Source organism: Streptopelia decaocto, assembly GCF_964273445.1.
Source record: "Streptopelia decaocto genome assembly, chromosome: 4".
Lineage (NCBI taxonomy): Eukaryota > Metazoa > Chordata > Aves > Columbiformes > Columbidae > Streptopelia > Streptopelia decaocto.
Genome location: NC_138658.1, coordinates 44,618,074 through 44,634,368, shown reverse-complemented (window position 1 = coordinate 44,634,368; position 16,295 = coordinate 44,618,074). Strand labels below are relative to the sequence as shown.

Here is a 16,295-nt window from a genome sequence, read left to right as displayed (position 1 = left end):
GTACATATTACACACCCAGTAGAAAGAAGCAGGAACACATTGTTTGTCATACTGTATGAACATGGAAAAATTTGATAATACTTGAAGTATTCAAGTGACCACTAGTTTGCAAAGTCCTGGGAATGAGTGATGAAACTAAAACTCCCTTATTTTCCTGTTGTCTTTGGTAGTTACTGAAGGCTAACGAACCTAAATTTAACCCTCATTTGTGCACCTGTGTTTACCTGATAAGGGAACTTTCAGAAGGACTGAGAAGATGTGTCATGCAGTTCAGGCACTCTGTCTTGAAGGTTTTTGTGATTGTGTTTGTAGGCATTAATCTACTGCATGTCTATTTCAGTGACATGGTCTCATACAGCAATTTTAAATCATTTCCAGCCTACAGAATGAGTTAATTTAAACAAACACAATTCCTGTAAAACAACAGCAGGGGAAGCCAAAAGCAGGGAACAAAACAACCATTAAAGGCTAGAAATTTACAATTTTATCTTATTAAAAGCAGTAGTAGATGCCTGGGGTAAAGGGTAAGAAATGTGAATTGCAGTCAGAAGTTAATGGGACTTTTCTCTTTTTCTTTATATTTAAGTAATGAAAATAATAATTAAAAAAATCACAAACACCACAAGCATGACTGGAATTATTAATAATATTTCCTCTAGTGGTAGAGCTTTAAGGAGATGCCAAGTATCAAAGCAGCTGTTTGTCCTCCTCCTTCCTTTTGCAGCTGTAAAAATAACCAGTAAAATGTACAGAATGTTGTCAGTCCGAACATCTTTCTTGGTATCCTGTTAGACTTGCAGTTACATTTTAGGAAAATGTTCTGATATTGGAGCATCTGAGATGTATTTTGAGACGACAGCAAGTACCTACTTAGAACTAAGTGCAGATGTTTTACTTAAGTTGGGTTTTCAGTACACAGCTAGTCGGAAGTATACATATCTAGTAGAAGTCATGCTACAACAGGAGAAATTTTAAGCTTTAAGTTTTTTTCTCTAAAGCGAAAGACTTGCTTTTAAGTTGATATCAATTTAAATATAAGTGTTTGAACTTTTTCTTCAGATGTTGTATTCGATAAAGATTGCTTTAAGGAACCTTCAGTTTAGAAACATGTAGTCTTTGCTTTTCTCATCAGATATTTAGTTAATTTTCTCAGTTTCATGAAGAAACAGAGGGACAGGAAAGTATAATTCTAGCTTCTCTTAATACTGTATTCATAGCATTCTCAGAAAAAATATTAGGAAAAGCATCCAAGGTCCGGAAAGAAGTTCCTGTGTCATCAAATCTATTCCCTTGCTTCCAAACAGCCACATTTTTCACATACGCTTGTCAAGTTCGGGCTCTTAAGTTTGACCACAGTACTGATAAAAGTGCTCCACACCTTAATGACTGTCATGAATAGAAACTACTTTATGATTTTCAACTTAAATTTAAGAAAAAATAAATGATTAGTAGTTCTTGTGCCAACTTTGTTCCTTCTTCCAGTTCTGTCCAGTTCCTTGGTGTGCTTATCGAGAATGATCAGCCGTAGATTTCTGTGATGGGTTCTCCTGTACCTGATGCTCTTTGAACTCTCGCTCACGGGAACTAGAACTGCTTGTGATTTTCAAGACAGGATCTTTCCAGTGCCTTGAATTTGCTAGGGGAAGTAGACTTAGATGTCTGATATGTTGCAAGGTAGATACCCCACTAAGTTAGTTTGTTAGTTCAAGCTATTCCAGCTGCCTACAGTATTACTGTATTCCTAATTGCAACTTGGCAAACACAGCAAAAATCATAAATCCAACTTCTATGTCTGTTCTGCTGCCTTTCCAAGCTGCTCAGAAATTATCTGTTTCCTACTCGAATATCACTCACAACCAAAATTTCTTGACAGTTGTAGCAGAGTAACTACCCATCCCCCTCCTGTCTCTGAAAGAATCTCTACAAGCACACATCTCCTCAGCTTTTCCTAGTCAGTTTAACCAATGCAAGCTCTTTGCAGCCCGGACATGTCTCCTAGTATTATGCATCTCCCCAGATGATCCAGTAAACAGAGCTTTTGTGTGTACAGTTTTCTCTGATCATGCACTAACTGCTGCTGACTGCGATGCATCCCAGTAGAAGTTTATGGCTATATACAAATTATTCAGACATCCCAATTGTTTAAGGACCCAATCAGTACATTTGCAGATGATGTGCATAAGTAACACATTTAGGATGGCAATGCACTTAACATAAGGATGTCTTCACTATCCTGTAAGCAAAATTTAAAAGTTAAAATTACAGAAACTATGATGGCAGTTGTCTGCCTGTCTTTTGTTCTTTGATTGTCTATCTGAAACACTTCTAATTAGGACTGGAGTATTCAGCTCCTTATAAGGTGAGTGAATGTGATCTGAGGCAGACAATATTTATGCCTGTGTTTTAAAATGAAGCATAGAAATAGGTCTGTGGGGCTTACATAATGCATATGCTTAAGCGTGTGCTCAGCATATGCCTTACTGGGTTGGGTCTTAGTACAAGCTCCTTGCCATTTTGTTGTCTTCTTGTTGCATATTAATGAAATCAAAACATGGTGGAACCTTCTTCAGTACTTTCTCAATTTTTAATTATAAGCACTGTCTCCCTCTGCTCTATCATTTATATATATGAACAATACATTTGCATATATGCCTTCTTTTGGCTTAGGGGTTTGACAGGAGAGACCTCTGCTCCCAAGGAAGCTTTGGGACAGTTTCTTCTTCATACGAGTCACTGTTGCCACAATCCAAACATTTTGTGTTCTGTCAAGCTCTCATTGCATTCTCATTGCCATAGTCATCCTGCTACAGCTAAACATCTGAAACAATTTCTTTTAAAAACTGAGATAAAAAACACAGTCAGTTTCCCTATTTTCCAGAACTAATGTTTCATACTTTTTTCCCCTCCTTCACTGAATGTATGATTTGGCCTGTTGCAGAGATGAGAGCAGGAATGCTCTGCGGTGTCTTCATGATTTAAGTTAAAAGAATTTACTGCCACATGCAAAGTAGGATATAGAATCCTGCCTGGTAATAAATATGTGTTTGTAGGTCACCTGCCATGTTTAAACTGACTAAGCAATCCTTGGAGTAAAATCACCAACCGATTTTGACTCCTTAATTTTGCAGATATTTTCCCCAGTAGAATATTGTCTCTAGGTCAAACTGTGAAACTGGCAAATAACATTAAAGCAAATCTGACACTCTTTCTCACGCAAATCTGGAAAGCTCCTGTCCTCTCCAGATATCTAGGCATTGCAAGACCATGAAAATCTATCATTTTCTAGACAGATCATACACACATCTATCCTGCTGTTGATCCATCTGCACTCTGTATTGTAAGCCTCCCACTGAAGATCCTTGGGGTAGAATTCATTACAAAGAATGGCAACTATAAAGAGCACATACTAGAATTAGCTTTAAAATCAATATAAATACTGTATCAGAAAAGCACATTTTTAAACCTGCTTTTTGTAATATCCTTTGTGAAATGGTAAGGAGTAAATAACAGGTAACTTAGAAGATTTTTAAAAATCATTAGTCCATTAACACTGTCTGGTTGATCTGTGTCATCTTATAAAGTTATCCTGAATACCTTTGGGGAAATCATTTAATTGGTTCAAGTCAATCAAACTCACTATCTACCTTATAGTACTCAGCACCAAGAGTGCCTGTAACATAATTGTAGGGGATGCTGTTGGTGGGGAGTAGGGGTTGTAATAATAACTGTTGTCTCTTTGAGTTTCTTTCATACTCTGACTATATTAAGTAGTATAGGTGAAAATATTTTCAGACACAATCAATGTGGAAAATGCCAGCTTGTTTTGAAACAGCAATAGAATCTGTATGCTCAGATTCAAAACATAGCAAAACAGGTAACTTACCACTTTGTTTTTCAAGAGCCTTTCAAAACTTGTCTAAGCAAGCAGGCGATTAGATTCTGGAGTTTGCCTCCAGTTAGTTGTGCAACTAGCAAGCCTGGGATTTCAAAAGGATCTAGACTCTGTGGCTACCAAGCAGGAGGCAGAAAGACCCCAAAAATTATCCATGAGCTTGGATGCATTTGATCTGTTACTCCTATGAGGCATTTAGGAATTTGCAATACATTAAGTTATTAGTATAGCTGTAACAATAAGAAAGGAAAGAAATCTCCTTTCCTTTTTTACCTTCCAGTTCTTTCCAGAATTTTACTTGGAAAGTATATTCTAAATTCTTAGGTAATTATGGATTATAGTTATTAATAATTATGAACTTAATTATTTTAATGAGGTGCAAGCAGGTAATCGCGTGTTACTACTCATTTAGGCTTTGATTCACAAAGCGCTTGCTCACATTTATTTAGCTGATGTTTGATTGTATGGTAGAGCTCCTACCTCATGGCTGTAAGTGCTCTAACATCTGATCAATAACATAATTAAACCTCTAACAGTAAAGACACGTGTCTTGTATTCATGGATAAACTGAGGGCGGGGAAACCTTTCTTGACTTCTCACTAACCCTTTTTATAGCTCCATATAGATGTGGAACAGAAGGGGTGACAGAATGGCTCCCTGCAGCACCCCACACTTCAGAACTTACCAGGAACAGAAGCAGTGATCACAACTAGCTATCAGGGTCTCTTGGATAAAATAGAGCAGGTGTAAATGAGATTCCCACAAGTCTCTTCAGCAACCCCCCTCAATGCAAAGTGTTGCTGAGCTGAGGTAATCTTTGTAGTGTTATCAAGAAATATAGGAAGTTATTAAGAAATAACACAGCAATATATATTACGTATTTAGTGGAACTGTAGCAATGATGACTGCAGCTGTGTTCAACCTGACAGACATGTTTTTGTGCACTAACACAGTAATTCATTTCCTATCATGCTACCTCTGCCAGATGAAGCCAGCTGTAGAGGAACGCCATGAAGATTAATCCTGGATCTTCCTCTGCAAAAAGTTAGACGTGCTACTGTGGTGAAACTTAGTGTTCTCTTACCTCAGCATCTAAGATCAGGTGTGAGCTTAGTAGAAAACCTACCTGATCTAGGTGACTGAACAGCAGCCTCTGATTTTGCAAATTTGTCTTCCAATAGCGCTTCTCATGTGTACAGTAATTACAGGCATTCCTTCCATCACAACTTTCTAAGAGCTGAGTACTTTAGCTGATCATTGGGCACCGTTTTTGGAAATGAAGAGTATCTGATGCCTTCAGTAGAATATTCATCTTGCCTCTGTCGGAGTCTGTATTAGAGCTACTTAAAAACCCACTCACAAAGAACAGTTTTCAGGAGACAGTGAAGTAGGAACAGAAGTACAAAACAAAACGCTTTGTTCACCTCTCTTCCCCCCACTTCCTTGAAGTAAGGATCTTAAAGACTGCTTGAAACAATGATGACTAAAATGAACTTAGTAGCAATATGCCTGGAAGCAGTGCATTTGCTTGTATCCTACTGCCAGTATCATTAAGTATTTGAATGCTACTTTAGCTCGTCAGAAGAAGAGAATTCCAAATAATTCGAGTATTAAATGCAAGGCCTACTGTTTGCATGAGTGCAATTTATGTTGCCTTATTTACATGCCTGTTTTTCAGGTATGCAAGACTAATTTGTTCTTAGGCAAAATGAGATTAATGTGAAAGCTTTAGTCATGTGTATGTAATCCCTCACTGAATGTCAGCAGTGCAACCCTAAGCTGTTCAGGTAGAAAACTCTCAGGAGGACAAAGCTGTAGTGCTAAAATTGAGTGTTGTCTGTTAAAACTTGAGTAAGAGTTAAGCATACTTTATGTAAATATATCAAAGCCACCTGCTAGAAATCATTTTGGCTCTGCAGTGTTCCAAGAGTTCTGTACTTGTTGGGTCTGAAAATAAATACCGTGTTGCATTTCGTAGCTTGCATGTCGTACCATCAGTGATCCAGTTCCAAGCTAAAAGAAGGCTTGAAAATGATGTCTCCTCTAGCAGCCTGAAAATACTGTAGGAATGTGAGGCTTTAAGAATATTCTGTAGCTGTTACAGAAATCCAAAATTTTAGTCAAAAGCAATTCATCAAAATGAACAAAATAAAATTTGCCTTTATTTTTTAAAGATCTTTTAGAAATTCTTAGAGGTAGTTTGCTGATAGCTGCAGCATAAAAATAATATGATAAAACTTTATTCACTGCCATGTATCTATTTCCATAATTCTCAAAAAGTTTAACGTGCATCTTTTTTGTCAGAAAACTGACTGAATAATAGCAGCAGAGTTCAGAGAGTTTCTGAAAAACAGTAAGTTTTTTCAAGCAGTGGAGAATCTGGCATCATTAATACAAGAGAATGCAGCAATACACATTACCTCAGAGGTACAGTTAATTCAGGGTTCCTGTTGAACTGGAATTGTGTTCTGACATTTTGTTTACTTCTATTAATTAGTACCTTGAGTCTCCCATTATAAAAAGGGTCCTCCATGCATACCTTCCAATTTGCTCCAACATAGTTGGGCAGTTTATATTTTCAATTTATTTTTTGAAGCTGTATTGCATTGAAAATTCTTATTTCCCCTTTGTTTTATCCTGAACTTAATGTGGGAACAGTGCAGAGGGAGAATGACTTTTTTTTTACCCCTCAGTATTTTAGCCTCCAGTGTGTCTGCCCACTCAGTAAGTTATAGTGAGAAGCATATGTCATAGAATCGTAGAATGGTTTGGGTTGGAAGGAACCTTAAAGATCATGTAGTTCCAATCCCCTTCCATGGGCAGGGACACCTTCCACTAGACCAGGTTGCTCAGAGCCCCATCCAGCCTGGCCTTGAACACTGCCAGGGATGGGGCACCCACAGCTTCTCTGGGCATCCACAGCCTGTTCCAGTGCCTCACCACCCTCGACGTAAAAAACAATAATCTTCCTTATAATTAATCTAAATCTACCTTCTTTCCATTTAAAGTCATTACCCCCGGTCCTGTCACTACACACCCTTGTAAAAAGTCCCTCTCCAGCTTCCCGGTAGGTCTCCTTGAGGTACTGGAAGGCTGCAATAAGGCTCCCCAGAGCCTTCTCTTCTCCAGGCTGAACACCCCCAGCTTTCTCAGCCTGTCCTCATAGGAGAGGTGCTCCAGCCTTCTGATCATATTTGTGGCCCTCCTCTAGACTTGCTCCAACAGTTCCATATCTCATGAGAATGAAGTAGGTAGGGAGAATCACCTCCCTCAACCTGCTGGTCACACTTCTTTTGATGTAATGGTACAGTTGATATTGGCCAGTATGCAGAATGCCATTGGAAACCTTTTCTGCGCTTATCTTTTTATTTCTAAAAGAGCCTGAATAGAAGAGGTATTAAAGCTCATGATTCTAAATTAAAGCTGTGACATAAACTGGCAGTAGATGGAAAATACTGTCTAGTTTGTCCTGTGACATAGCATCAGTAGGTTAAAGTCACCTGTTAATGTAGAATGTCCTGCTTTTTCTACAGTTGCAGATTTGCTTTGTGGGGTTTTACTATTTGTTTGTAAGTGCTGTATAGAGTCAGGCTATCTAAATAAAGAGATTCAACATATGTGTGCATTTTACATTATTTTGGTGCAAATTATTACCTTTAAAAAGCACATTGAAGACTGTGATTAGATTCCCTATCTCTTGACTCCATTGGGAGTTTTGAAATGTATTCTTGTTGATGCCAAGAGAAACACCCTGATATTGTGCATAGCGATACAGTGAAAAACGTTAAGAGTGTCAGTGTTGTCTGTAGAGGCACATTAAATCACTGGCTGAAAACAGCCACATCTCCTGCTTGTAAACCATTGAAAAAGACCTGGTAAATTTGGCTACTTAAAAAATATTCAGAGACCTACTCTTTATATCTTTCAGTTTGCACAAAGGAGTGAAAAAAGCTTATTAGCAGCCCTTAAAAATATTTCCCCATTCCTGTGCAGGAGCAATTTTTAGTTTATAGTTTCAAGACAAAAAGTCAATCACTAGTTTTCTTATCTCAGGGCAAATGTTTACAACTTGAGATACTAAACACTTGAAAATAGAGTAGCTTATAATGGAAGCGACAGCTCATCTTCAACTTTGGAAGGACAGGCAGTACCAATTTAATTAAAGCTGTGTTAAAATAGGAATGTCATTTGAATCACAGTAATTCTCCACCCCTCTGAGGCGTCCTGCTGCCATTTTGTACCACACATTCTTGTCTTGTGCAAATTAATAGATCGTTTTATTTTCCGCAGGAAATCTGAAGACTTTTATAGCAAATCCTCCAGTGTCAAAATGAACACAGGTATGCTGCTTCTGTGAGATTTTTATTTACTCTTATGTGTTGTGTAGTAAGCAGAGAAGGTCCCAGATTTATTTAAATTTTCATGAACAAATTGTACTTTACTTGGTGCTGAACTCAAATTACACAAGATATTTTAATAGTATGTCTGCTTGTGTACATTTATATTCCATATATAAAATTTACATACATATTTTTATATGTATGAATATATATGGATATGTAAAATACAGATGCATGTTTAGTTTTCTGTGCTTAAGTATCAGTTTTGTGTGTGTATATTTTGTGTAAAAATATGTAATATGAAGACATAACAGGTATAGCTGAGGGGTATTAAAGCATCACATTTTCCTAAGAAAATGCACATGCTTTAAAAATACTCTGTTTTCATTCTTTACTGCCATTAAATTAACAGGCATATAAATACTACTCTGTATTATTAGCTACACTTGCATAATCAGAGAAGTACTTTGTACTTATAAGGATCTGTATTTTCTCAAGTTGCTGTGATAGATGTATTGACCAAATGAAGTACTCTACACTATAGGAAGTTATCTTAGTGATCTCTGACAACATAGTAGTGTTTGCTTCTGAATCATTGAAGTCAATAGAGTTCTGCTGGTTTTGCTGGAATTGGGAACAGGCCTCTCGAAAGCAGACTGGTGAAATCTTGGCCTCACTCATGTCAGGTGTAAGTTTTTATTTGCAGTCAACTCTTTATACTCCATAGATGAGCCGTCTGGTTTGCAGGTTAACTGTGGCAGGAGGACAGATAGATCCATTCTTTCCAAACCAATTGGTTTTCTCATTGATATAGTGCTGCACTGCAACAACTGACTTGACAACGTGAAAAAAAACAAATGTGTTATGTGGGACCTGAGGACCTGAACTACCACTGAAGACAGTTTAGGTGTTTTGACAGCATGCTCTAAATCAAAGGGATTAGCTTTTCCATAGTACAGGTTGCTGTTATCTAGACCACTGTATTAATTAGGCTTCCAGGCTTCCCATTGTCTCAGACAATGACTGGAATTTGCTAGGACAGATTTTTTAATACAAAGTTAAAATATATTGGCTCACTTGAAACTGCTACATCTGTAACTATAATAAGCAGGAGAATTTAAATTCTTCAGCTGAGTCTGTGTTGTTGTTGTTGGGGTTTTTTTTCCCCAAAGTTTTCGTTTTTCTTCATTGTTATACAGATATTAACCAGGGTTGTACATTTTTCATTTATGGGAATACTCTGAAATTTGTCCTATCCTTTTGCATTTTCAATCAAGACATTTTTCCTAAACATGTCAGTCTGTATAAATAAGGTTGTACTGAAATACTGCTTGCTTCATAGGACTGTAATTTCAGAAGTAACTCAGCTAAACATCAAACATTTGACTATGATTACATTGTGCATTGCAATCATATGAGTTAAGATACTTTTTTTTATACTTTTATACTTTCTACTACACTTCTATACTTTCTACTTCTACTGGATAGAGCAGTAAATTGCCAGTTTGTGCTACTGCAGCTCTGAAGTATCACTTTGTTCTATGTTGTACTGTATATGCTTGATACTAATGTGCATGTTACCAGCTGCACTAAAAGGAGGTACTAACAAAAAATGTGGTATTTCCTATTAGTTCTATTGTTGTAGGTTGTTTTCTGACTGAAAATAAATAAATAAATAAATCCAGTGAGTAGGGTGCACCTATCTTTTGGGAAAGCATCACTTTACTGAGTAACAGTGACTGAAGTGGAAACTGATTTGCACAGTGTTCTGGTCTAGTTGGTTGGAGTTTTTTGTGAAGTTTGCTTGTTTGTTTGTTCTGATTTATTTTCACTATGTTTTCTTTGAATATAAAATGTGTGCTGCAGTTCTTTTGGGTTTTTTGTATTTCAGTGTTTTACAATAGGAATTTCTGCATGACACAACTGGAGGTTATCAAATACTATTGATTTGCCATTACTTGGTTTTTAAAATATGCATTTCGTTAATTACTCATGCAGATAAATGAGCACTCTAGTTTGATGCCAGTAACTGCTGAAGTAACAAAGCTTGTCTGTATGCAGCTTTAAAGAGAAAAAAATCAATCTGCAGCTTAGAGTGAGTTCCTCTAATCCAGTGTTCCCTGTGGCTGCCGACTTGGCAGTCTGTCTCAGCAAACCCTGTGGAAGATATTTTTGTCTACAGAGAAAATGTTTTGAAGAGCTTTGGTTTTCAATACTCTACCATATATGGGACGGATTTTTTAGATTTGATGTTAATTCTGTACCACATGTTAGAAAGCAGTATTCAACAGCATAAGGCAATGAAACATGTTTTCAAAAGGAAATAAATAGGTGTAAGATATAGAGGAGGTTTTCAGAAGTACCAAAGGTACTTTGACCCATAGTTCCTCTTGCTATTCAAATACTGTCATAATTTTAAAATAGTAGTCTAACAGAATGTATGACTTTTTAAACCTAGACTAAGCAATCATCAACAGAATAATGCTTTAATCCATGTGTAGAGTTATTCATCAAGTCTTCAACTACTTTGCAGATTTGATAATATTAACTTGGTGAGACATTTTGAGAAACTAAGACACAGAAAACCTGAGCTAGCCATGAAGCTCACATCAGATTAAAGCACCAGATAAATATGTTTATTGTTCATTTTATGTATGTGCCTGTATAGCTGAGGTTAGGGGAGAGGTAATTGCATTGAGGAATAATTAATAGACACAAGTAAATATGCTAAAACAGATTCTTAGTGTCCACCCTTAAATATTTTGGCTGATTATCATGAAGATAATTCTTGGTAAATACATCTAATTTTAAAATTATTACACAAGTTAGCTGTTTGCAGTAGATGAAGTACATAAAGAGCAGCCAAGAGTGAAAAAGTATGCAGTTCTGGAAGACTGCGAATATTTTGTTTCTTAACATTATTAAGGGGCATCATCACATGGACTAATCTCTTACATTTTATCTGAGAGACAAAAATTGAAATTTGTGGGTCTCTGCAGAGTTCCTGAATAGATTGTGAAGCCACTTTTAGATCACTAAAACAAATTAGGTGGGCTTGAGTGTTTGAGGCATCCTGCAAAATATTTACTTTTTTAATCAATATTTTTTGTAATTTAGCAGCATCAAAGAACCTAATAATAGCAGGTTTGCCTGTGTAGTCAGTGTTAGGTTGTGTGATAAAAGCTCTTCTGGACACCCAAAAAGCTGCTCAGAGAAAAAGTGATAGGAGGGGAAGACCAAATAATATCCTGCCCTGCCAGCCTTCTCCCAGGCCATCCCAGGAGATATCAAAGGCCCATCTCCATGAACCTCAAGGAGCCTAGGGGCACAAGGGCAGGCAGGAATCCAAATTAAGAACTACCAAGGAACAAACACCTTGTCCAGGACCCTCTTGAGACCATCTCAGGACAGGCTAAGCCCTGGGGTCCAGGCATGGATTGAATGGCAGATTCAGTGTCTGAGCACAGTTGCTGCAAGGATCCACCATGTACACATGTGCATATATATTCTCACTTGTGGACCTTCATCCTACTCAGCCAGAGAGGGGAGGGGGATGAAGCCGTCATACCATCTGTGTTATTGTGAGTGATCTGCGTGTCTGTGATCTGTGTGCCCAGCCATGTGTGTATGTGGTGTATGTGGGACTGCATCTGAAATATTGTGTCCAGTTCTGGACCCCTCAGTTCAAGAAAGACAGGGAACTGCTTGAGAGAGTCCAGCACAGAGCCACGAAGATGATTAAGGGAGTGGAACATCTCCCTTATGAGGAAAGGCTGAGGGAGCTGGGTCTCTTTAGCTTGGAGGAGACTGATGGGTGACATCATTAATGTTTATAAATATGTAAAGGGCGAATGTCACGAGGAAAGAGCCAGGCTCTTCTCGGTGACAACCAATGATAAGACAAGGACTTAAATATGAGAAGAAACTTCTTCACAGTGAAGGTGACAGAGCACTGGAACAGGCTGCCCAGGGAGGTTGTGGAGTCTCCTTCTCTGGAGACACTCAAAACCCACCTGGATGCCTTCCTGTGTAACCTCATCTAGGTGTTCCTGCTCCAGCAGAGAGATTGGACTAGATGATCTTTTGAGGTCCCTTCCAATCCCTGACATTCTGTGATTCTGTGATATGTGTGCTCTGGTGCACACGTCTGCTGCGAACACATCTCCAGACTCACTACTGGTTTAACTTGAGGGCATGGAGAGGCAGCAGCTTCATCTGTCTTGGACTGTTACATCTGTTTGCCTCAGAAGGTCAGAATTCAAACAGGCAGTAAGAATCCCTGGTCTAGAGACTTCTAAACTGGAATTCACTGTGCAGACAAATGGGAAAATGATACCATTCACCAGTGCAGTGGATGAAATAATGATCAGCAAACATTATGTTTGGGTGCCATTTTTCTTTTCTTTGATCTCTAAGAGCTTATTAAAAATTTCCTTTCCCCTGGCTGCTCTCTCTCACCTCTTCGCAAGAGGTCACCATCCTTTCATCTTTACCAGCTTGCTTTATGCCACTGCTTTTACGGCCTCTCTGAAATACTCTGTTCAAAAAAAAAACACCCTATATTCCTAAATGAAAGTGGTGATGTTTTGAATTAGCTCCATTCTGCTTTGGAGCAGGACCTGACCAATAGACTACTTGTCAAATAGAAATACTGCTACCCTAGGGTGATGCTGTCAGTAGTGCGAGCAGTTGTTGGGATTTTGGATTTAGGGGGAAAGGGTTAAAGTACTTATTTGTGGAGAGAAGCAGAATTAAGGCAGGGAGAGAGAAAGAAGTGAGGAAAGGTGAGGAATGGAGAAAGCCTAAAGAGAAAAATTGTAGGAGAGGAGTTGGCAAAGAGCGGGGAGCTGAATGGTGAGCTGACATGAGGAAGAGAGCAACGAAAGTCCTGCCATGAAGAGAGCACTAGGATACATATGCAAATATATGCACATTCTCCTAGCTGGAGGGAAAACCACCCTCTCACTTGTCTTTTCCAGTCAGTGAGTGGCTCTTTCTTTTTCTTTCTTTAAAGGTAAATCTCACCATTGATCCTACCATTTAGGAGTTCATCCCTATATGCCCTTGCTCTGTGAGATACGGTCAGAAACATGTTGTGACAGATAATCCTTACCTCCCCTTTCTTCTTTGTTTTCTGCAGTACCTGCTAAGGATGCTTATTTGTCTTCTGATTTGATAGAGCTATGTAGGGCTTGCAAAAGATTATCTAGGCACCACCGTGCTAAGTCCTGATTTGAACCGGGCTTGCGTTTTAGGCAGCTACTTTGATTGTGAGTTATTGCCCAACTTCATAGTCTGCTGTTGCCTGCAGACCGTAGCTGATTCAGATCTCCTTTACTTGAATGTTAAAACAATTTGTAGGAAGACAGGAGAATTTGTCATGTCAAAAGCATAGAAAATTGTGTGTATGTGTATATGTATTTGCATATATTTTGTATAGGTTGTTTCACATACCCTCATTTGTTCATCGAGTAACAGCTGTGCAATATTCATTACTTATAATTTGCAGGTGAAATTAGCAGATAATCATTAATTCAGCCTCTCTTTTTTTTTACTTCTCCATTCTCTAGATTTAGTGCTTTTTGGTGTTAATCGTACTTGAAGAATTTGGGTGAATATAGTTAGTGTTTGCTGGCAATTCGATGGAGCTATGAAAACAGGGTACAGGCTGGAATAAGCCTCTTGAAGTTCAACTGTGTAAGGCCATGCAGATAAGGGAAGCAGTTTGAAAACTGCCTCTTTTGAGGCAGCATGCAGATCCTTCTGATCCTCATTCAGATATAATGCCCTTGACTTAATGGGAGTCTGGCCTGAACAAAAATGGGAAGAAAGAGTCCATCATGCTTTCCTTCACATATTCATATTTTATTAGAATTTTTCCCAGCTCAATACAGTATGTTTGTGTGGTTATGTCTCGAGGAATAATTGACTCATTTTGTACAGAGAATGTTATTGCAGGTACAGACTTGCATATAGGCTTCTATATATAGGGGTAAATGTTGTATGCATATATGTATGTAGTCAGTTACAACATCTGTTTTAGCTACCTTGCATGAAGCCATGTCAAATACTTTGCTAGATAATGGGTCTGCTAAGTATAAAACTCTGACTCAGTTACATTAAAATTGATTTGAAGCAGAATTTCTTGAAGTTACAATAATTAAATATTTCTAGTCAGTTTTCTTGTTATCTTCCTTTCCTCCCACTACAGATAGGTTTTTTGTCCTGAAATTCAATAAGGTAACTCTTGAAAAAATACAAATAAAGCATTGCTTTGTTTGAATAGAAGATGTGATAGGATAATAAAATTGTTTGCTTGTATTAATCAAATAGAGTAGGACGTCAAAAGTCTGCAACTATTCGGATAAGAACACAACCTCAATACCAACACATCATCAAATCTCCTTGGAATTACTTCTGGTGTATGTCGGAGTGGGGGCAAAATACAAGAATGGAAAATTATTTTAATTACTGTTGCTGGTCTGTATTCATGTAAGCAAACTAAAACAAATGTGCAGATTTGATAGCCATTGTGTTTTTTTCATGTGTACAGCACCAATAATTAATTGCAGGTAATGTATTGCTTTTGCCTATTGCTGACTGAAATCATTTGGCTTTTTGCCTTGAGAGTTGGACTTGGCAGTGAGTCTTCTGATCTGCTCACAACTGAAGCAGTGGCTCTGATGTTTGCCAGCCTTAACAACTACTTAATGTGAATCCTGCAAGACCTGTGGCCAGAGGGCTCTGCTGTTTCAAAGGAATATTGGAATGAGGAAGGAAATCCCAGGAGCGCATTTCTCTTGCAGATACGGGTTAAAGATGTCTCTGTGGCTCACATTACTGCTGTCATAGGAAATACTTTCTATTCATAGGTTGCAGGTCTTTAAATGTAATTTTATAAAGCTCCCTGTCACAGGACACAGATATGAATCCATTAGGGCCTCTACCATAGTTGTGGTTCTTGACTTCAGTGGGGTACTGCATGAAATTTCAGTAATATCAAATAATTAAAATTGCTATATGGAAAAGCAGAAAAATATTCTAGTTCATAAGTATTCTTCCTGATTGTATTTAACTTGCTTTTACAACTATGATTGAGTTGCTAAAAAGCTAAGATGTGGGAAAGCTACCTTCTAATAATAACGAAGTATTTATAAAACAGAATGACAGCTCCAAGTGAGAGAGGAACAAACAGTGAGTAAAGAAAACAGTCGTGAAAGATCCAAAATAAAAGTTTTTTTCATTCTTGATTGTTCAAAGTGATTTTAGATTTCTAGTCATTCCCTCAGGATGTTATTGGGTTCCAGACATCCACTTTTTATCTTAAATTAGATTAAAAAAACAGAGAGGGGAGGGGAAAAAAGGATAATAGGCCAAAAAAAAAAAAAAACACCAAACAAACAAAAAGAAAAAAAAAAAAAAAAGAGAAATAAAAAGTGCCATCCTTAGTAATTTTATTTCTTGACCTTAAAGGATCCAAAAGACTGAACAAAAGCACTTTGTCAGCTGATCAAACATAAGCTTAGTTTATGAATGGTGTCTTTCTAATGCATACAATGAAATGATTTTATAGTGCAGATTATTGATAATATTAGTCTGGAATGCTTAACCTGTCATCCTGATTACTTGTTTGGTTTTACTAATTAGCTATAATTAAGCAGTATTTCTAGTAACAGAATGTATATATTTCCCTAGCGGATTAAGTATTAAATATTGCTTTTTTTACTTATTTTCTGTGAGGTTTATTGTTGTTTAAAGCTTGTGAAATTCTATGTATTCTGCTAATCTGCAAAACTTGCAAATTTACAAATTCCTGCAGCAGTTGCTTAACTGCACGCTTATTTTTGCATATGTTTGGCGTATCTCACAATGTGATATGTTGCATGTGCTTGCTCCCTTTGTTTGGGGCTGCTGTCTGTATTGTTTTGTGCTTCCAGATAGCGGTGGGTGTGCTCGCAAACGTGCTGCAATGTCTGTCACATTAACAGCTGTGAAGAGAGTTCAGAGTTCTCCAAACCTATTGGCCTCAGGTATAACCACTAACCAGTGAGATACCCCTTCTG

General features: G+C 37.7%; 1 protein-coding gene across 1 annotated transcript in view; it reads left to right on the top strand.

Moving 5' to 3' along the window:
• The window catches only part of SORBS2 (sorbin and SH3 domain containing 2), a 156,515-nt gene that overhangs the window by 67,647 nt on the left and 72,573 nt on the right, over positions 1-16,295 (top strand). The window contains exon 3 of the mRNA XM_082050899.1: positions 8,183-8,232. Within this exon, the coding sequence (XP_081907025.1) occupies positions 8,223-8,232 (10 nt within the window). The 5' untranslated portion in view covers positions 8,183-8,222. The remainder of the gene's footprint in view (positions 1-8,182; positions 8,233-16,295) is intronic.